The following is a 21,464-nucleotide window of genomic DNA, read 5'->3' on the forward strand; positions in this document are numbered from 1 at the left end:
TTCTGGTGCCTTTTTATGTTATCAAAATACTTTGCCAGCGCTGATTGTCTCCTCCGTTGTTGTACAACAGTGACACCTAAAGAGATTCTACAGATTAGCAAGTATAAAAAATATTTAAAGATCAAATGTATGTGCTTTATTTCCCTGTCAATCATAAATCTTTTTTGATCGGTTTAATATGAGGCTCAGCTCTTCTACAAATACTCATTATAATTATGTTTTTTTTTATTTGTATATGTATAACACCCGACCTACTATTTACTATGAACGCCTAAAAGTGCCTAAAAATGGTAAAAACTGCAACATATCTAAGATCATAATAATAATAATAAGTAATGATGATGATGATGATGATGATATTAATACTACTAATAATAATGTTAGAATTTATGAGTCTGTAAAGTGTATTGTGATGAATTTTCTTTTTTCTAATTGTCTTTTCTTAATTATTTCATTTTTCATGTTCTTCATTTGTCCATTGTTTCTTTATTGTTCATGTACTTTGCCTTTTAATTTCATAATTTTTCTTTTTTTTAATTTTCAATTTAATTAATGTATTGTATGTATGTATGTGGATTTAATTTTATTTATTTATTGCATTAATGGCCATGTTATTTTTCATTTTGCACTGCATATATAGTTAGCTAAATTTATGGAGCAGTCCATTATTTTCTCTACAAAATTCAGTGGTGAGAAGTAAATGAAATTTGCAACATGTGAGCTTTGGATCAAAAAGCACATTTTCCTTTTTTGTCCTTTATTTATTTATTTATTCAATCTTACAAATTCTTTACTGAATTTGTAAGATTTATGAGACCAGCGTTTGATTTAATTTGCACTTCTGTTTCCCCTAATAATTAAGATTTTTGTTGTTCTTTCTTTAACCTGTTGAGGCCAATATAACGTACGGACACTGACTCGGCAAGGACGAAGAAGAAAGCCCTACCTTTCCGGTTGTGTAGTAGCCAATCAGGAGTCACATCCTGGAGCAACGCACTGTAACTGTAGTGTGTGACGGCTAGTCGGCTAACACACCGACAGAAGGCTAAAAACAAAACACCGTATATTTGTTAGGTTGCCCTGTTTGTTCGCTCTGAACACCACCCGGGTAACCGCCTCACATCGCAGCAGCACACTGCACCATGGTAGGCGTTAAAGTGATCGGGAGCGACCCGGACTTCCAGCCGGAGCTAGCCGCCGCCGGCTCCAGGCTCGCCGTGGTGAAGTTCACAATGGCCGGGTAAGCTCAGGCCCCTCGAGACTTAATCCTTAGTTTCGGGATATGACTGAGAAACATTCAGGGATAGTCGCTTAGCTGCTTTGAGGAGGTGACATGAGCTGAATATTTCTCTCACCGGCAGCGTTTATTGTATTGTAATTACGGCCGGCATGCTAGCGTTATGCTAGCAGTGAGCTAGGCGTTAGCTCACTAGCGCTGCTGCTTACAATGACACGGCAGTATTACAGCAACTTGGCTGCTGAGGTGTGTGAGTGAGCTGGCTGATTAAATAGAATGAGCTCTACTGTAGCATTGCCCTCATGAAAAGCAGAACTACTACCACTGGCATAACAAATGATCTGTTACGTGCGGGTTTTCAGGTCTTTGTGTGATTTTATGTACACTCTGATTGTAAGAGGCTTTGATTGATCTATAGGCCTGTTAAGCTGATGAAAAGACAGCAGATCAATAGTGATAATAATCAGTTTAAAGTATCTAAAGTTAAAGGTTATGTCTTTCGTTTGGGACACATTAAATGATGATAATGCTAGGTTCTTGTCCTGGGGGTAAACTCAGGTACCCACAACAGCAGCAAAAAGGTCTAAATGAAAAGTTTAGACCAACATTAAAACTTGTAATTCATTTATTAGTTTACATTCTACTAAAGGTTTTTATGATATTATAATAAATAAAGGAGTAAGTTAAGCTTGTATTAGCTTCACTGAGCAGTGTTATTGTGTGTGGCAGATTTTCATCACATCTTGCAGGACACGTGCTGCAACAATTGATGCAGTGATCCATCGTGAGACTAGAATTGACCACTAACCTGATCTGTCCTTCCTCCTCAGGTGCCGGCCATGCATCAGAATAGCTCCAGCTTTCAACATGTTGAGTAACAAATACCCACAGGTCGTCTTCCTCGAAGTAGATGTTCACGTCTGTCAGGTGAGTCTGATTCACCACATTGTTGACATCCTGTGCAGTCCTGAAACAAGAAAAATACAGTGCTGTGACCAAGCACTGTATTTTTTCTCTACAAAATGAGTAAAAATATGAGTAAATACAGCCACCCAAACTTACATAGCCTTGTGTGAAAAAGTAATTGCCTCCTTTATTAAGTGGGATTAGCCACATTTTTTGGAAAGCTGAGTTCATTTTCATTAGCCACACCCAGGCTGAATTACTGTCAGACCTGATGAGTCAAGACATGTAAATAGAACCTGTCTGACAAAGTGAAGTAAGATAAAAGATCTCAAAAAGCAAGACATCATGCCACAAGCTAAAGAAACTCAAGAACTGCTGAGAAACAGAGTCAATGATGTCTGTCAGTCTGAAAAGGGTAAAAAGCCACTTCGAAATCTTTGTGACCCCAGTGAGAGCTGTTATCCACAAATGGAGAAAACCTGGAACAGTGCTGAACTTTCTAAGGAGTGGCCAGCGCAGCAAAATTACTCCAGAACACCATCTAAAGAACTTAAGGTTCGCCTTAACTTGCCTTAGTTAAGGTCAGAGTTCATGATTGAACAATAAGAAAGACTGGGCAAAAATGGCATCTATGGGAGATTTATAAGGACTCATTCTTTTTAACACTCTTTGCTATTCTCCATGGCCAGCTGACGGCTCTACAACAACACAAGCAAGAGTAGCCCACAGAGCAGTTGTACCACATACTTTGTATCGTGTTTTTCAACCCTGAAAGTTTAATTGGGATGTCTCCTGCACTTATGAAGTCACGAGGGCTCAAAAAGGCTACAAAAAAATTTAAAAGGTTCCAAATTTCAGCCCAGATGGGATACATTGGTGGCCTATAAGTCAAACAATTGTCATACTGATGGTTGATTTCTATGGTTTCATGAAATTAATACAAAAAAAAAACAAAAGGGGGAGGGTGTGGGAAGCAGACCAAATTTACTATGAATATTGATTTTCATCTATTAATGGGAAACAAGCTCAAACTTAACTGTGACCTAACTGACAATATTACTGATCGTCCACAATCCCTGAAGTCGTCATCATCATCCTCTGCAGACTAGGTCAGAGCAGCAGAAATGTAGCTTCTGTCGGGGGTTATGAAATAATAGACATATGTGGTGCCGGTCAATAGTGAGACCCAAACAGGCAAGTTTAGTTGCACTAAATTCTGATTATATTCTGAATTTTAAATATATTTTTTTTCTAATTTCCTCAGGCAACCGCCGCAGCCAACAACATCTCAGCGACACCAACGTTCCTGTTCTTCAGGAACCGGGTGCGGGTCGATCAGTACCAAGGAGCAGACGCTGCAGGTCTGGAGGAGAAGATCAAACAGCACACAGAGAACGACCCTGGAAATAGCGAGGACTCCGACATTCCTAAGGGATATGTGAGTGCATAACGTTCCTGATGGCTTTCGATTGCTGATGAGAGGACAGCTGGATTGTCCGCTGGCCATCAGCAGTGTTCAAATAAAGAAATAATCTGTGCATTTATTGCTAGTTGAAGACAGCAGTCACGAAGTTAGGGAAAAGGTCATTAGTCATTGTCTCCTTTAGGGATGTGCTTTGGCTTACGAATGCCAGCTCAGTATGTTCCCCTATATTTACATTTCTCCTGAGTTATTTTACAAAGTTAAAAAAGCTGTTTAAGCTGAGCCTGGTGTAAAGAATGGTTCACAGTCTCTTCCTCACAGTGAGAAATAAAGCTATTGATTTAAGATGATTATTGATCAGAACTTTACATCAGCATTTGAAAAAGTTGGACCTGTGCATCATGAGCCAACTTGACTACCAATAAAGGTGTGAGTCAATTCAGTTGTCCCATATTTCTGTATTTTTTTAGTGTAAGATATATATTCATTGTGGTATTATTTAGAAAAGCAGCATGTCAGATAGCATCATTTTTTAAAAATGAACTTTAGTTAAAATAAAATGCCATCAAAGTTCATATTTAATAGTTCTTATGTCAATTTTCATCAAACCCAATAAGACATTCTTACATTTTTTTAGTACCCTTTAGGCTTTAATGAGGGTTCTCATCAGTGATGGTGTGTTATTTGTGGTAGATGGCAGTGGGCCATGCCCCCAAGCAGACAGCATAACATTTTCACTATTTCAAGTGCTGGCAGCTCTTTCCAACAAGGAACTGAAGTCACTGCTAAACCACCGGACTATTGACAAAAATGTGTGTTTTACCTCACCTAACACAGGAGCTGTTTCGTCTACTGCTTCCTAAACAAGTTAATTATTTTGTCTTAATGTGTAACTTCTGTGTTTAATAATTAAGTTTGAATAAAAGATAAAGTTATAAAATACAAAGTCCACACAAAAACAGACCAACAAACTGTTATCTGTGATAAAAAGCATTGTTTTGTCAGCTTTCTTTCCTCACAGCGGCTGAACTTTGTCACCTGTTGCCACTTATGACATTATAAGTTAAGATGTACCTTTAAAGTTTGAGTTAGTGTTTAGATGATTCACCAGCACATCATGTCACCATTAATAATACTGTCTAATCTTATCTTGATAATCCACTCATACGTTTCAAAAACTAAACATCATCCAGCCATACTCTGTACTAAACCAATGTAAGCACTGATTCGACAGTAATACTCTCTGATTCAGTAAAAAATGATAGAAAAATACCATAAATAGCCCAACTCTGTGTGAAAACACGTGCAAGCTTTGCAACAGATGAATGAAAGGGTTAAATAAATGTGTATGTAAATAAATATCCATAAATATCGAGCCGTACACGAAGTTTGAACTGAATAAATGAGTTTGCCTCCTCTGCTGTGTTTCAGATGGACCTCATGCCTTTTGTGAACAAAGCCGGTTGCGAGTGCCTCAACGAGAGCGACGACTGCGGCTTCGACAACTGTTTGATCAAAGACTCGTCCTACCTGGAGTCTGACTGCGATGAACAGGTTTGATTTTTCGCTTCATGCGGGAAGTTTAAACATTACTCACGAAATCAGTACCCCGCTCAGCCTGGATGTTATTTCCGCAAAGAAGCTGGTTTCACATTGAGAATGCCTAATAGATGAGTTGTCTCTTAAAAACATGTTTAATTTGTTTGGACCTCTTAAAATGTGACGATACATTTTCAGGGGTTTATCCTCATATTTTTATATGAGGATAAACCCCTGAAAATGTATCGTCACATTTTCACCACCAAGTATCATGATACTTGGTGGTGTTCCTGATAATTGTTTTTTCTTATTCTTTCTAATATTTGTCTCCTGAATACTCAAGAGAGAAATTTTTAGCATATGGTTTTAATGACCCTGAATTTAGATTTTTTTCTCTTTATGTTCATGACACTTTTAAACAGAATGTAAACTAGCTAAAACGTATTGTGCATTTAAAAAATGAAACAAAGATATACAACAAATATCTTCATTTCAGACAACATAACCATCACGAGAGGCTTTGCTGATTATATTTATTGATTTAACAAATCCCACCCATATCATAATGTCTAAAGCTAACAGACTCGACATTTAGACATTTTCAAACAATACAAAATAAACTGAAACTCTCAGGTTTGTTCAGGAAACTGAAACAAAGCTAAAACTAACTGAAACCCTTAGTCTGCTCTCATTCTGTTTACCTCCTTAATAAACTTTGTTATATGTGGAGCATCAACCTGATGGATGTTTTCCTTTTTAAATCTTGTCCAGTTGTTGATAACGATCGCCTTCAATCAGCCTGTGAAGCTCTTCTCTATGAAACTACTGTCCTCAGACTTCGGTGAGTGTTTCTCCTGCTGACATTAATCACAGCCTCTGGAGTATCTGGAGGCGCTGATATGAACTTTGTCAGTTTCCAAATAGTAAAAAAATCATCTTCTTCCTTCTGTGTCTCATTTTTTCTTTATTTTTCACTCTCTGTCAGCCCAAGCCCCTAAGGTGGTGAAGGTGTTTATCAATCTCCCTCGGTCGATGGGGTTCGACGACGCAGAGCGGAGCGAAGCCACTCAGACTCTGGAGCTGTCTGAGGAAGATTACAAAGAAGACGGTTTGATTCCTCTGCGCTACGTCAAGTTTCAGAACGTACAGAGTGTTACAGTAAGGACCCGACTACCAACAGTACCTCTGAAACATTACTGCGGTTAGATCGTAATGCATTAGAAATGTATTTTAAGAAGGTTGTTAATGAGCAGCAGAAGAGGCCGTGATGCAAACGGCAAAAATGCTCAAGTATATACAATAGAAGTAAATCCTGTAGGTGGGGGGAAAAGCTTTTAGAGGTTTATTTGTGGGATGATTACCAAAATTGTGAGTTATAGGAAAAAGACTTCCCTCTTGGAGGAATTTGGAGAAGTAGCTTGGGAAGGGTTGCCCTATGGACACATTGCACACTGGCAGAATCAATGAACAGTTAAAGAAAAACATTTTTGTGTGTTTTTGTTGAATTGTTAAATGCATTTTCTTGCTTTTTTCCCCTTCAGTTGTTCATTAAGTCAAACCAAGGAGACGAGGAGACGACAAAAATCAACTACCTGACATTCATAGGCACTCCGGTGCAGGCCACTAACATGAACGATTTCAAAAGGGTGAGGAGCAGCTGCAGCAGCCTGTGCTCATTTGTGTAGAGCAGTGTTTGACACTCACCCATGTTTTGTCCCCATGCAGGTCGTAGGGAAGAAAGGCGAGAGTCACTGAGCAGGAGAACGAAGGGGAGGATGAGGAGGAGGCTGAAGATGCATCCAAGGACTTTCCCCCTCTCTGCCAAAGCTGTCACACACACATGATGCTCACATACAAACACACACAAACACACAGGGCCTCCAACTGTCCTCCTCGAGCTCTGAATGAATGCTCCACCTGTGGAGTCTATAAATCATTTGTATTTTAATTCTGATGGAACCTCTGTAAATAAAACACGATCCTTTTTCAAAGGCACGTGCGTCAGTATTGATTTCTTTTAGTAGTAGTAACACCACGAAGACATGGCTGCTGGAAGGTTATACTATTATTTACTATTATTGAGTCAGAACAAATGGTATTGGTTTATTGATGCATGACAAGCTGCAACCTGAAAAATGGAAAACAAAATGTGCTTTCAGTTTTATCACCACTCAAACTATTCCTCTCATAGGTATCAGCCATGACCTGAAAATCCACTTGCTCTTTCCTCTCGGTGATAACGTTTCTTGCACTCCGTGTTTCTGAGAGGTGAAATGTCAGCGCTAACTATTCGTTTAGATCAGAACATGTTCTGCTGTTCAATATGTTTGAGTGTTTCTCCTGAAGGACCCGGTGACTATTCCCTGTGGACACAACTACTGTATGAACTGTACTAAAAGCTACTGGGATGAAAAGGATCAGACTGAAACCTACAGGTGTCCTCAGTGCAGACTGACCTGTGTAGACAGACAGATCGTATTAAGTATGAAGAGTTGGACAGCACCAGAGCCAGACATGATTCACACCTACTGGCTGAAGAAGCTAACTGCACATGGCAGCACAAATGAACCAGTTGCTGATCATCTGCTAGAAACTGATTTCTGATGTTTCCTTGTGTTTTTATACGTAATGTTTTTACTTATTTTGGTTTGTTGCTTCAAGGCAACACTGTGTGGCAAGGGTAGTCAAACACCAAGTTATTCTATAATATGTTTTATTAGTACAATAAGGATGAACAAATAAACAAACAATAAATAAACAATGTAAACATTTCACAGAACAATAAAACACCAAAGTACATCCAACATTTGACCCTAACCCCATGCACGCGCACGCACACACACACGATGTGTTTCCATCACTTTTGGGGACATTACATTAACTTACATTCATTTCCTGGAGACTTATTCTGAGCCTACCCATCACAAGTCCCTGCCTGAACCTAACCCTGACTCAAGCCTTCACCCTAAAATGTAATGATTTACCTTGCAATTTGTCCCCATAAAGTAAGCGAGACCTCACAATGTGAGTGTGTAAACAGATTTGTGTCCCCACAACAATAAGTAATACACGTCACACACATACAATTACTTTACCAACTGACCCCTGACTGCCTGTGTCCCTCAAAAAAAAAGTAAAGTAAAAGTAAAAAACATTGGCTATGATCATATAAATGCACACAAACACAGCTCTACACACATATGCTAATGCATTATATTGCCTGAAAAATTAGGCTAACTACACAGTGTTGCCTTGAGGCAACAAGTGAAAATTAACAGTTTTACTGTATAAATAAATTTCAAAAAGTAGAACAAACAACCAAATATACTTCTTAACATATTAATGCACAAACAAGTATTTTTATATACATTTATTTCACTTTAAACATGTAGAATAGTGATCTTTATCTTACCTCCTAATGGAGATGTCTCATCTTGCAGAAAGGGGTCGTCCCCCCCGCCCCCAAAACTTAAAGTCACCACCTTCAACTCATCATTTTATTGGAAAGAGATGTGCCTCGTAGCATTATTTGGAAAAAAAAAAAAGTTTGTTTATTTTGAAGGGCCAGTGTGAGGCATGGAAATGTGGTTTGTTGCCTCAGGGCAACGCTAGCAGTAGTGGGATAGTTCATGATAACACGACTCAGTGCCCACACACATGGATACTGGAATGACTGGACACTAGGGGCTCGAGCCCTTAACAGGAACTCAGTGGGAATGTGGCGAACATCACTAAAAGATGCATTTTCACAAAAACTGTATTTTCATAGCTTTTATAACCGCGTACTGCAGCTGTTATGTCACCTAGCTATGTTACACAAAGCAATGAGCTGTCATTTCCAGGACTACACATTTGTTACGTAGCTGCTTCTGGTAACTGGCGTGAGTCACTAACTTCCCCGTGGTGCTCGGTTATAAAACGGGACTCAAAAGGACCGATTATAAGCCTGCAGCTTTTTCTAGAACTGCTCCCTGCCAAACATTTAGTGTGGTGAGTAAGAGCGGCTCTGTTCAGCAGAGCAACAGTGGGCTAGAGACAGAGGGATAGGCTCAAACATTACATCGATTTACCATCTATTCATTCTTAAAAAAGCTCTTAAATTCATTTATATCTTTTAATTTATATTGAAATCATATTAAAATCTGTTCTCAACTAATGCTAATGTCAGGAATTGTTCTTTTAAACAGATTTATATTTAGAAGTTTGCAGTTGTTTTCGCTGTTTAATGTAATTACTAACACGTGCAGATCCCACTGTTTTGTTACTGTTTCCTCCGACGTGCTGATGGAAATACTGTTCAGGTTAGACAGATTGTGAATGATGTGAGCAGATGCACAACCTTGCACCATGCCTCTGACTAAGCGTATCAGAACAAAATCAATAAACGTTATTTGTTGTATGATGGGATGTAAATATGAGGGGGGAAATTCGCTATTTTGTTATCAACCAGTTCAACGGACACTATGTGTCACACTATGTATCTAAAAATGGTGTTGAACAACTTTTAAACTTCAATTAAGTTGTGAAACATGCTCAACAGACTGCATTAAATAAGCTGGATCGTGTTCACGGTCTGCCTGAAGAGGACGCCATTACACTGCATGTTCTCATATATGTAATTATATATTATACTACGATGCAGTTACTTTAGTTTAACCTATCGATAACATTTACATGAATATATAAGTCAAGGTTTACCTGTGTTGAAACGTGAGCACAACACATTTGCATTTCTTCTTCTCCTTTTTCCCTCTAAGGCTGTGGGCGTTTACGTGGAGCATGTGAAGGCGTCACGTTCGGGTCCGTTTAGCTCTGTCCGCTGCTCCCTGACAGTTGAAGAGGACACACCGAGGCACGAAGCAGCGAGAAAGACAAAATGAAGGACGTCAATATTCTGCGGATTCTCGTCATAATCCTGTGTGCTGTGGTTTTTGTTGCCGTTTTAATCTTTAACGCTTTGGCCGGAACGGGCAAAGGTAGGTGAAATATCGCTGCTCAAGAAGTGAGTTTCACAGAGCTCAAAAAAGATTAAAAACAAAACTGCAAGACTGTTAAAACTGCACACGGTAGTACATTCTCGGTGTTTTATTTCTGGTTTTAGTTTTCTGCCTTCACAAAAGCTGTGTTTTCAGAAGTTTTGTTAACTGTTTACTGCAGCTGTTATGTCACCAAAGCATGTTACACAAACCAGTGAGCCGTCATTTCCAGGACTGCTCATTTACATAGCTGGTACTGCTAACTGGCAGGAGTAACAATAACACAGCTCACAAACTTCCCAGAGTTTGTTATAGTTTTGAGAGGGGGCTCAAATTAACCAGTTATTAGTACGAAGTTTTTATTATTTTATCCTAATAAATAGTCTACGTGAAGTGTAGGAATAGTGACTGTGGTATCCCTCCGCCCACTGGTTCTGCTGGACGGGAAAGATCCAACAGTGATTTATTTATTTTTATATATATATTCAGGGTGTGGCCGAGGAAATGCTCCGCTGGGCTCCCACATGGATAAGACTCATTTCCTTCCTCAGTGAGCTGGCAAATAGTAACAGTGTATCCACTTTTTTCTATTTTAATCACAGTTTTTACAGTGATCAATTTGTTTTATGTAATGATAGATATTAAGTCATTATGTTAGAGATCTTTTAGGAGCAGCAGGCACTGTGATTCATGTAAAAAGTGTAAGAGCTACTCTGCAGCAGAGAAACAGTGAGCTTGAGACAAAGAGGTAGTTTAAAACGTACACTTTAAATTTAAGCCTGCTTGCTAAAATAGAAGTGCATTACATTAATGGAAACGAAAAATAGTCCTCATAATTAGGACACATTGATGTTTATACCTAGGAGAGGTGACCCTGCATAGGTCACCAGTCCGTCACAGAGAAACCATCGTCCACATTCATGTTGACACCTACAGCCTTGCCTCTTACAGTCATGTCTTTGGACCGTGGGAGGAAAGTGGAGCACCCAGAAATCACAGTGTTTAGGACAGATTTAGATTTTTTTATGGCAGGAGGTTGTTATGTGTGCACGCATCAAAAGGAGGAACACACACTTTGTTATATGAATTGAATGCATATGTGTTTGCCAAGCCTTTTTGTGACTGACGCATAACTGAACATAATAATCAGCTGCTCCTGAAGTGAATCTCCTCCATCTTGGACTGCAGCAAGCCTCTTGTACTCCTTGTTCTGCTCTCGAGCCTCACTGTGGCAGGACATGGCAGCAGCTCTGCATCTGCTTTAAGTTTGAGTTCTGCTTAGGAGTACCAGTTGGTGGAGGAAACACTGTAAGGGCTGCAGCAACTGAGCCTTTAAACTAACTAAACTAAGACTTAGGAAGTTGTATAAACCTGAACATTGTCTCCCTGTTAACCTAAGATCTTTTCCTGTGAGGTACTTTTTAAAAAGTAGGAGAGCCGTTCTCAGAATTCTGTGATGCTTTCAAAATGACGAAGTAAAGGTCAGTTTTTTTTTGTTGTAGCTTATTATTCATCAGTGATTTTACTACTTAATAAAGGTCTTTATGTTTGAGTAGTTATAAAGGCTCAAAGGGAACATCTACAAACAAAATGAGGACTTTCTTTAGTTTACTTCACATTTAAGATGTTGCTAATTTAACAAACATAGTCCCAAAAAGTTGGAACAGGTAAATAAAAGTTTGGAAAAGTAAGTGGTACCAAAAAACAAACAAACTGGAGGAACATTTTGCAACTAACCGTTTGATTGGAAACAAGTCTGTAACATGACTGGGTTTCTCAGACGTAAAGATGGGTAGAAGTTCATCAGTCAGTAAGCAGTAACCCTGCTGATCTGACACATTTCTCTTTAATCCAGCTGAAGTAGTTCTGTTTTTCTGCATTTCCCCCTGTAACATCTAGTCACATCACATCAGTTTTCTTCCATCTTTGTGTTTGCTGCTTTGTCGCCCCTGTAAACAAACCAGCTGGAACTGGAATGCAAACTCCACCAGTGCACATTTGTTTATTCTCTCTCTGTCTGTTTTCCAGGTCCCTTTCATACTTCTACAGGAAATGTATCAGCCCGCTATGAGACAGGCATCACTCCAGCTGGCTGGACCTTCTCCATCTGGGGCGTTATCTATACCTGGCTCACCCTGATGGTGATTTATATCACTTCATACACATGCAGAGGGTAAGCTAGCATCAAAACAGCTGGACTAAATCTAAACACACAGGATGAAACTGATATTTCTCTCTCTGTTAATAGATCCTGGGCTCAGTGTCTGCTGCCCTACGGCTTCCATATTTGCTGGCTCTCCAACATGGTGCTGAACATTATATGGCTCCTGCTGTGGGACGCAGAGTATGTCTTCATTTTATTTACTACTACCTGTTCTTATGCTTCTTTTGGCTGCTCCCTTTACGGGTCACCACATCCACCTCTTATCTCACCCTGTCGCCAGAGTCCCTAGATCCATATTCAGCATCCTTTATCCAACATATCCACAATCCTTCTTCTATAAATGTCCTTGTCTCTCTATATTTGTCTCCAAAGTGCTTAACTGCCTATCCACTCTTCACCCTCTACATAGCTGCCTTCACTTCCTCCCTACTAAATATGCATTCATGAATCACTAACTTTTCATCTGTTCTCTTCTCTCTCTGTTATTTTCTTCATTTATGCACTCCTCAGAGTACATTTCCATCTTCTCACAACATTCACTTCACTCATTAGTACATTTCCATCTCTATCCTTAATCACCCTAGTCAGAGATTGAGCTGGAAAGGATGTGCAGCAGGTTACCGCTCAGAGTCTCCTGTGCTCTTGTCTTTGCTTCTCTTTCAATTTGTCGCACACACCATATATCTGCTATAACCCGATTGATTTGGGATTTTTTTGTTAGACAAATATCAATATTTTGTGATTTTAAAAATCCAATGAGTCCTTACGATGATATGTATGATATGACAATACAGGTGTGATCTTGTGTTGTCGCTGCACTAAGTCATAGATTACTCATTTCCATACTGCCTGAGTCTGCTTGGAGCAGCTAGCTGTTGTGTTTGTGGCATTCCTAACAGGAAAGTTGCAGAGTGTGGTGAACAAACTCATAACACTCATGATGTAGTTAAACTTTTGTGTTTCCTGTCTCGCCTTTACTTTTAAGATGCTCATATATGCCATTACTGATTTATTGTTGGATGGTTAATATCAGCTGATACATTGTCTGCTGTTTACAAGAGCTCCAGCCAATCCAGTATGAATATCTTATTCTACATATTTGATTTAGCACTGCATGTCTTTCCTAATGTACCTCAGCAGTTATCCATTTGTGGCTTTTGGCTCCACCCTGGCTGGGTTCTGCTTACTAGGAGTTTAATTTGTTTTTACTATTTTTCTGCAGCACAGTACAAAATTGAAAACTTCAAGACTGTTAAATTATACATGTGGTCGTATCAGAGACATAATAAGAAGGAATGGACCCTGGAGTTAAAGTTTAGTTAAAGAGAAAAAGGTTTAGCAAGAGCAGCACATGGTTTAAATTGTTCCACGAGCTTCATGAGGTCGTAAACTGGAGCTTTTTCAACATTCCTGAAGTAGTTCTCACATATGCTGAACACTTGTTTTTTCTCACTTGTGCGTCTCTCTGCACTCAAGTTCATCTGATACACTCTCATCACCCTGCTGGTGGGTTAGACCTCGCAGGTGTGTTTTGGCTCGTTGTGCTCTTGGAAAAACAAATGATGGTTCCAGACCAGGTGTGTCTGTGAAGACTGGAATAAATTCCACATGTGTTACTAGCAGAGCTCGAGCACTTGTAGGACGAGCTGTTCATCCAGACTGAGTCATGCAAATAACTGGAACTCGTTTGAGCCAGAACTGATGTTATATCTTTGATGATGGCTCCAAAACAGTGGTTCCTCTGTATCGGACTTTGTAACACTTGGCGACCAAACAAAAATTCAGACAGGACAATTTAGGATGATCATCCTATACTGTGAATACTAACAAAACAATAGTCAGTGCAGTGCAGCATGAAATGATGTGCTGTTCCAGCCACCACAGAGAAGAAAACATAACTAGAAAAAAATTTGCATTTCCTGCGAAAATGCTGTGTGGATGCCTTAATGTTGAAGATGTCTGCTGAAAAAAGCTGAAAAAGTTAAAGTTGTATGGTGGTGAAGAAACTGAAAATTTTGCTGAAAACAGGTGAAGAAGCAGATTTTTTTTGCTGAAAAGTGGTGAAAAAAAAGTTGCTGTGAGCAGGATTCGAACCTGGCCCTCTTGGTCTCAAGGCAGCTGCTCATCTCACTGAGCCAAACTCATTTTTACAAAGACAAAGTGGAGAGACTGACAATTCTGCTGAAATGAGCAGAAGCTGCTGAGAATTGTGCTGGTAAGAGGTGAAAAGGCTGAAAATTTTGCAGAAAAGAGTTGAATCAGCAGAATTTCTGCTCAAAAGAGTTTTTTCTGAAAACAGCTGAGATTTGTGCTAATAAGAGGTGAAAAGGCTGAAAATTTTTCAGAAGAGGTGAATAAGCAGAATTTGGGCTGAAAAGAAGTGAAAATTCAGAAAATTCTGCTGAAAAGAGTTTTTTGCTGAAAACAGCTCAAATCTCAGCTGTTTTCAGAAAAAACTCTTTTGAGCAGAAATTCTGCTGATTCATCTCTTTTCAGCGCAACATTCTGCTTCTTTACCTCTTTTCAGCAGAAATTCTGCTGATTCAACTCTTTTCTGCAAAATTTTCAGCCTTTTCACCTCTTATCAGCACAATTCTCAGCAGCTTCTGCTCATTTCAGCAGAATTGTCAGCCGATTTTCTCCATTCAAACTTTAAAAAATTCTCCTCTTTCTGCTAATGCCAGCTATGACTTTTGGTGCTCATAACTTGCTCATAATTATTTTTGCAATATTTTTTGCCCATTTCTGCCATATTATCAGTGGCCTCACTGATTTTCCTTGCCGGGCTGAGCTGTGTTTTAGCTCAGTGAGATGAGCATCCGTTCTCAGACTGGGAGGCCGGGGTTCAAATCCCGCTTATGGCAACATTTCTTTCAGTTAACAGTTAAACTTTTTTAACTCTTTTCTGTAGAAATTCTGCTCATTCACCTCTTTTCAGCAGGATTTTAAATTTTTTCACCACTTTTCAGCACAAATCCCAGCTTTTTCAGCTGTTTTCAGCAAAAACCTCTTCTCAGCAGAATTCTGCTCACTCACCTCTTTTCAGCAGAATTTTCAGAATTTTCACCTCTTTTCAGCCCAAATTCTGCTTATTCACCTCTTCGGCAAAATTTTCAGCCTTTTCACCTCTTGTCAGCACAAATCTCAGCTGTTTTCAGAAAAAACTCTTTTGAGCAGAAATTCTGCTAATTCATGTCTTTTCAGCGCAACTTTCTGCTTCTTTACCTCTTTTCAGCAGAAATTCTTCTGATTCACCTCTTTTCTGCAAAGTTTTCAGCCTTTTCACCTCTTATCAGCACAATTCTCAGCAGCTTCTGCTCATTTCAGCAGAATGGTCAGTCTCTCCACCTCTTCTTTGTGAGAATGATTTTAGCTCAGTGAGATGAGTAGCCGCCTTCAGACCCGAAGGGCCCGGTTCAAATCCTGCTCAGGGCAACATTTTTTTCAACTTTCAACTTTTTCAGCTTTTTTCAGCAGACATCTTGAGCGTTAAGGCATCCACACAGCATTTTCGCAGGAAATGCAAATTTTTCTAGTTGTGTGGATGCCCTTTGAGGGCTGAAGCCTCATCAGAAATGGTCTCGGTAGAAGAGTGGCTGCCAAGAAGCCATTCTTATGAAAGGAAGAGAAGGATGACATATGCCAGATTTCACAAGAACTGGTCTGAACTGGTCTGATGGAGTGGTGAATCCAAATCCAAACTTCCAAACTTATATCCAAGTTTTTGGTTCAGCTCATTATCATTATGTATGGAGGAGGACAGGAGAGAGGTATAACAATGAGTGTGTACAGCCACCTGTAATCTCTATTATGGTTTGGGGCTTCATTTAAGCCAGTGGTGCTGGGAATCTTTTCCAAATTGATGGAATTGTGAACGTAGAAATGTGTTCACAATGTGCAGATTTTGATCCATCAAGTAATACCATCCAAAAAAATCATGTCATTGGCAACGACTTGATTTTTCATCATGGAAAGAATCTGAAACACACTCCCAGTAGATTAAAAACATACCTGAATAGGAAAAACCCACAGATTGGCCTGCCTAGAGCCTGGATGTCAACATTACTGAAGCAGTGTGGAATCATCTGGACAGAGAACAGAACAAAAGTCAGAAACATCCAAAGAGATTTGAGTGTCCTTAAACACGAAGATTAAAGATGGCCAATGGCCATAACAGACATTGCCTTTAAGGCTCATTAGAAATGTACAGACTGTATGCATGCACGTTTCAATAAATCACCACACTTAGTGATTAAGATTTATTATGGATGTGCAAAGAATCATACTGATAGCTGTGCTAAAGTATGCTAAATATCAAGGTGACTATGCATAGCTGCAGAAAGGCAAATAAATATCCTTTGAGATCTTTGTGAATGGAAGCATTTATGTTAGTTTGTGAATAATGAGTAGTGCATGAAATAAGAATGACCAAAATGCAGTATAAATAATATGAATATGCAAATAATGAACATGCAATTACGTACTGAAAGCTCAGTTTGCCTGAAAGTCACTGTGGTAAATTATGTTCAGTTACTACAATGCGGACGCACCATTCAGTTAATAACAAAAGGAATTGTTGCCCCTTTGTCAGCTCTGTGTCTCTAATGTCTGACCTTGTGACTTAATAATCTGTACTTTATTAATCACATTCACTCAGTTAAGCAGTGGGCAGCCACCAATCCAGTGCCTGCAGTGGAGCAGTGTGTAGGGACAGCACCTTGCTCAGGGTAGCCGTTCAGTGGACTTGAACTCCCAACCTTCTGATCATGGGGTCACCACTCTACCTACAGAGCCGTTTCTGCCCCCTATTTATTGCATTCATTGTTTCTTTCTGTTTCTCTGTCTTCCAGGATGGTTCTTGCGTCTTTGGTCGTTTTAATCCTGATAGCGGTTTCCGGATACAGCGCTCTGTTCTTCTGTTGCTTTGCCACAGATTACTACGGACTCTGGTTACAGACATACCATCGCAAAGACCTGACCTTTCTCAGAGTACTGGTAGGACACAGTGTGAAAATCTCTTTGATTTTTGCATATTCGTCACACTTTAGTGTTTCAGATCATCAGACAAATGGTTATATTAAAATACCCATGGCAAATATGTTTTTAAAAAAAAGAAATTAGGAAGGGGGCAAATACTTGTTAGATGAGTGTCAGCTCTGTCCTCAAAAGGCAATAGTAAGATACTATTTGTCTCATTTTCTTTTTTTCAGGTCCAAAATGGTTTGGCTGTCTACACTACATGGACTTCTATCGCCTCTCTAATCAATTTCTCTGTAGTTCTCCACCTGTGGGGTGTGGATAAGAGCACAGCAGCAACTGCGTCACTGTGCATCCTGTTTGCAGAGGTGATAGCATGGTAAGCTCTGAGTGGATGAGGTTCAGGCACAGGGATGTGGGAGCTAACAAGAAATTACCTTGAAGATAATTTCTATGATCAGGGAGACAGAAGAAAGTCAAATATAGATTCACCAGTTAAATCTGATTTTTTTTTTTTTTAAACGAAAGCAAAGGTTTGCTTTGCACTAAAGTTCACCCTTAAGAAGCCACTTAAATTATGTGATCTCCCTCCATCTTTTGTGACTCTAAAAAACCCAAAACACTGGTGTAAGAACAACACACATAACTGAACAAAAGTCTGTGAGAGAATCTCCAAACAGTTTGTTTCAACAGTAAACAGAAACACTTATATATAAAAATGATGAATTAACCACTTACTAATGCTTAATAGTGTGACATTATTATAGTGCTACACAGTAAACTTGTAATGTATTCTGTTTCTTTTTTTATTTTTGGATTTCACTGATCATTGGCTGGTGCATAGATGGATAATATGAGCCAGTTGGGTTTAGCGTTTTTAGAATTTACAAAGTAAAGACGTTTTGCAGTCCATATTGAGCTTTCTTATAACAGCAGCGATAGTAGATGAGGTGAAATGTTGTGTGAGCACTGTGCTTCAGTCTCAGCTGTTTGATGATGGCAGGTTCATTCTGGAGAACTGGGTGCTGGACCGCTGGGTGCGCAACATCCTCACAATCTACCCGGTGGTGATCGTGGCTCTGGTCGGAAACGTCTACAAGCACTTCAACCCAGCCGATCCCACTCCGAACGCCATCTTTATGGGTGAGTTCAGCAATACTTATTTATCAATAATGATTATTAATGAGCCAGTATTTTTTGTTTTGTTTGGTTTGGGGTTTCTGTTCCATTTGAATATTATACGGGTGTTTCATGCATGGAAAAGCTGCTTTCTCCACTGAAATGCTGCTTATGAACTACTAGAAATGTGTAAACTTTATAAAATAGTGAATCTGTTTTTGTCACCCCTGAAACACAAATATAATAAACTTGTGTCACAAGAATCATCAGTTTATTCAGTGAACAGAGGCAGAGAGGAGTTCAGTTAATTTAATGTCCAGCCTTGGCCGACCTAACCACCAGGTGCCCTGCTTGTTTTCTCTCTGCAGTTGTGCTGTTGGTCCTGGCGTGCATCCTTTTCGTGTCCAGATTCTTCACGGTGCTCTGGAGGAACAAGTGGCGCCCCCTCCACTCCCCGGGCTCAGCACGGCTGATGGTGTCACCCCTCGACGGCAGGACGTTCAGAGTCCTTTCTTAAACGAAACTCGTGCCTCCCCAGACCCACTGAGTTACATGTTCCCACTACCTCCACAGTCATGTTTGAAGGTAGATCTAAATGTTAAATAGAGTTTATCTGTCAGCATGGGGAACAAATGTATTTCTTCAGTGGAAGAAAGATTGCACGGGAAGGCAGGAAACCCACAAATCTTTTCTATCTGCTCTTCAGCTGTACTGAAGAAAATAGAAATACCGTCTTTAAAATACTTTTAAATTCTTTTAAAAACTACTACAACTATTTAATACACTGCTTAATTTTATCTTAATGTACTTTATTCATGTATTTCAGTGTTCCCCACTCACACACTTTAGTTTGCAGGTTTATTAGTGGCTCCCGCAGTATATTTAGCAGCTCATTTTTGATTTCTGTTTTGTTTTTGTTTTTTATCCATCTGAGACACTGAGACAAGTTCACACTCCATGACTTCATGATCCCTGTGCTCTTATTTTGAAAGTTCGATCACTGCTAAATAGGGATGTATGGCACCGGTTCTGACATAAACGGTAGTAACCAGACTGAAAAGCAGCGCACATTTTGGTGCTTTTTTTTTTTTTCTTCAGATGTCACACACTTTAGATTCTAGCCAATCATTTGACCTTTGCAAGGATAGTAGGCGGGCCCAGGTACGTACGTTCTTTTGGAGCAGAGCTACAGATTAAAAATGCCCAAGGCGAAGCGGTCAAAAGCCTGGCTGTACTTCACAGCGAAAGATGCAAACTCAGCAGCCTGCAACAAGTGCTTTAAGGTGATACTGTGCAAAGGAGGTAACACCTCGAATCTGATGAAACTCCCGGTGACGCATAGCGTTTTTTTAAAAGCCGAGAAATGCACCGTATTTGATAGCTTGCTGCGAGACCTCACACCGTGCACATCTACTGCGGGTGTGGTGCCTGTTATCGGACCCGGAGTTTGCAACATCCCCCAAAAACCCGAAGAGTACAGTCCTGGCCCCTAGCCCTGCCAGTGTAGCAGAAATGATGACGGATGATGATGGCAGCAGCAGCCGTTTTTCTCTGCGTGAGTAGCTTAATGTTGTTCGTGTGTAATTTACGTTGAGTATGTTAACCACGTTATTAAATTAATGCACGTAAGGTGAACTAGCAAACACCGTCGTAGTTACATGCGGCTGTCTTCTTGTTTGATAGAGTGAAACCATATATGCCCTCTAGCTGCAGAAAAGGCTAACATTGTTATCTTTTTACAAAAAAAACAGCTAAACATGAGAGGTTTTAGGACAAAGTTGTGTTTTCCATTGTTTAAGCACCGGTATCAACCAAAGGAGGTATGTTGTATCAACAGCAAAGGCTAACTTGGTTATCATTTTGCAGAAAAAAAGAGACTGCTAAAAATAAAAACATAAAGAGGTTTTTGGACAAAGTGTGTGTTCTCCATTCTTTAAGCACCGGTTTGAGCACCGTTTAAGCACCGGCACCGTTTCAAAAGTACTGGTTTGGCACTGGTATCGGATTAAACCTAGACGATACCCATCCCTACTGCTAATCAGCTGGCTCGCTGCACAGTTTACTGTTGTGGTGATGCTCAGTGTCGTTCGGCTGTTTGTCCTGACAGATTCTGGTCCTGAAATCAGGACGAGAAACTCCAACTCCAGCTTCTTGGACTGCAGATAGTTGATGTTAGCTGAGTATCATGAACCTTTTTTTTTTTTATTTAAAATAAATAAATAAGATTGTAGTCATACCAGAGTGCCAAAACACCCGGCCAAAAATACTAAATGTGTGGGAAAAACGTCATTGCATTAGATTCATGTTTTATATTCTAAGACTGTTTGTTATTGCACTTGTATTTGCTTTTGTACATGTATATCCATGCTGGGGCACTAAACCTCACTGTACAGTATGATAACGTTTGACAGTAGAACTTGACTAACTCTTAATGAAGCACTTACAGTTTTGTTGACCTTGAACGTTGAAATAAATAAATGAATGCAGCCTCTCTTGTCTCCTGACTCTTTCAGGGCATGTAGAATCAGGCTCAGCAGGCCTTTATGTTCTTTGTGTTCGGCTGCTCCTGTCTGATCCGCTCAGCTTGATCCACATGTGTTTTCCTTGGTGCTTACAATGTTTTTCACTATTAACACATCCACATTTGATTCATACACTCGGGTCTGTGAGTAGAGTCTGTTTCTGATTGGCTGCTCTGTGATCCCAGTGAGGCCCTGATTTAGTGGGCGGAGGGTAAGATTTAAGATACTGAGTGAATCTTTCCAACAACGCTCCGTCTCCTGGTAACTCCTGTGTTATTATGTTGTCTGGCTGATATGGAATGGTAAGTGTATTGCTGGTTTAGTTGGTGTAACCTTCTGTTTCTCATCAGGAAAGAAAACCATTCTGTTTTTAATTCCAGCGTAAGGTTTTTACAAATACTTGAACCAGCTCGACTGACTCTGCATGTGTGCAACACGTCTGGTTCAGTCCCTGTGGGTGGCATCTCTGCCAATCTCTCATAAGGGATTTCCTGTGTTTTGTACTTTGGCAGTAGCCACAGCCATTGTCACATCCTCCAATTATTAAAAAGGTTGGAGACAAAATGCCTCTCCACCAGCCTTTCCTGAAGTTGTCTTCCAA

General features: G+C 39.8%; 2 protein-coding genes and 1 long non-coding RNA gene across 4 annotated transcripts; all 3 read left to right on the top strand.

Annotated features, from left to right (window-relative positions):
• Nucleotides 1-975: 975 nt before the first annotated feature.
• On the top strand, nt 976-7,098 carry txnl1 (thioredoxin-like 1). Its single transcript, XM_085167512.1, has 8 exons — nt 976-1,240; nt 2,068-2,164; nt 3,408-3,581; nt 4,998-5,120; nt 5,877-5,946; nt 6,091-6,263; nt 6,647-6,751; nt 6,831-7,098. The coding sequence occupies exons 1-8, from the start codon at nt 1,143-1,145 to the stop codon at nt 6,858-6,860; spliced, it is 870 nt and encodes a 289-aa protein (XP_085023638.1). The 5' UTR covers nt 976-1,142; the 3' UTR covers nt 6,861-7,098.
• Nucleotides 7,099-8,993: 1,895 nt separating this feature from the next.
• LOC146514705 (uncharacterized) lies at nt 8,994-20,832 on the top strand. Of its 2 annotated transcripts, XR_014875214.1 has the most exons (9): nt 8,994-9,095; nt 9,863-10,081; nt 12,110-12,254; nt 12,330-12,425; nt 17,096-17,240; nt 17,456-17,601; nt 18,226-18,365; nt 18,710-20,105; nt 20,244-20,832. XR_014875214.1 is itself a non-coding variant. In XM_085167510.1 (8 exons), exons 2-8 carry the CDS (start codon nt 9,982-9,984, stop codon nt 18,856-18,858), a joined length of 921 nt encoding a protein of 306 aa, XP_085023636.1. In that variant the 5' UTR covers nt 8,994-9,095; nt 9,863-9,981; the 3' UTR covers nt 18,859-20,832. The 2 variants fall into 2 exon arrangements, 1 of the variants encoding a protein (XP_085023636.1); XM_085167510.1 differs by having other exon boundaries at nt 18,710-20,832.
• LOC146514706 (uncharacterized) lies at nt 12,432-15,161 on the top strand. Its single transcript, XR_014875215.1, has 2 exons — nt 12,432-14,467; nt 14,567-15,161. It is a non-coding gene; the product is annotated as an uncharacterized LOC146514706 (long non-coding RNA).
• Nucleotides 20,833-21,464: the final 632 nt, after the last annotated feature.

This window comes from Neolamprologus multifasciatus, chromosome 7 (genome assembly GCF_963576455.1).
Source record: "Neolamprologus multifasciatus chromosome 7, fNeoMul1.2, whole genome shotgun sequence".
In the NCBI taxonomy this organism is placed as follows: Eukaryota; Metazoa; Chordata; class Actinopteri; order Cichliformes; family Cichlidae; genus Neolamprologus; species Neolamprologus multifasciatus.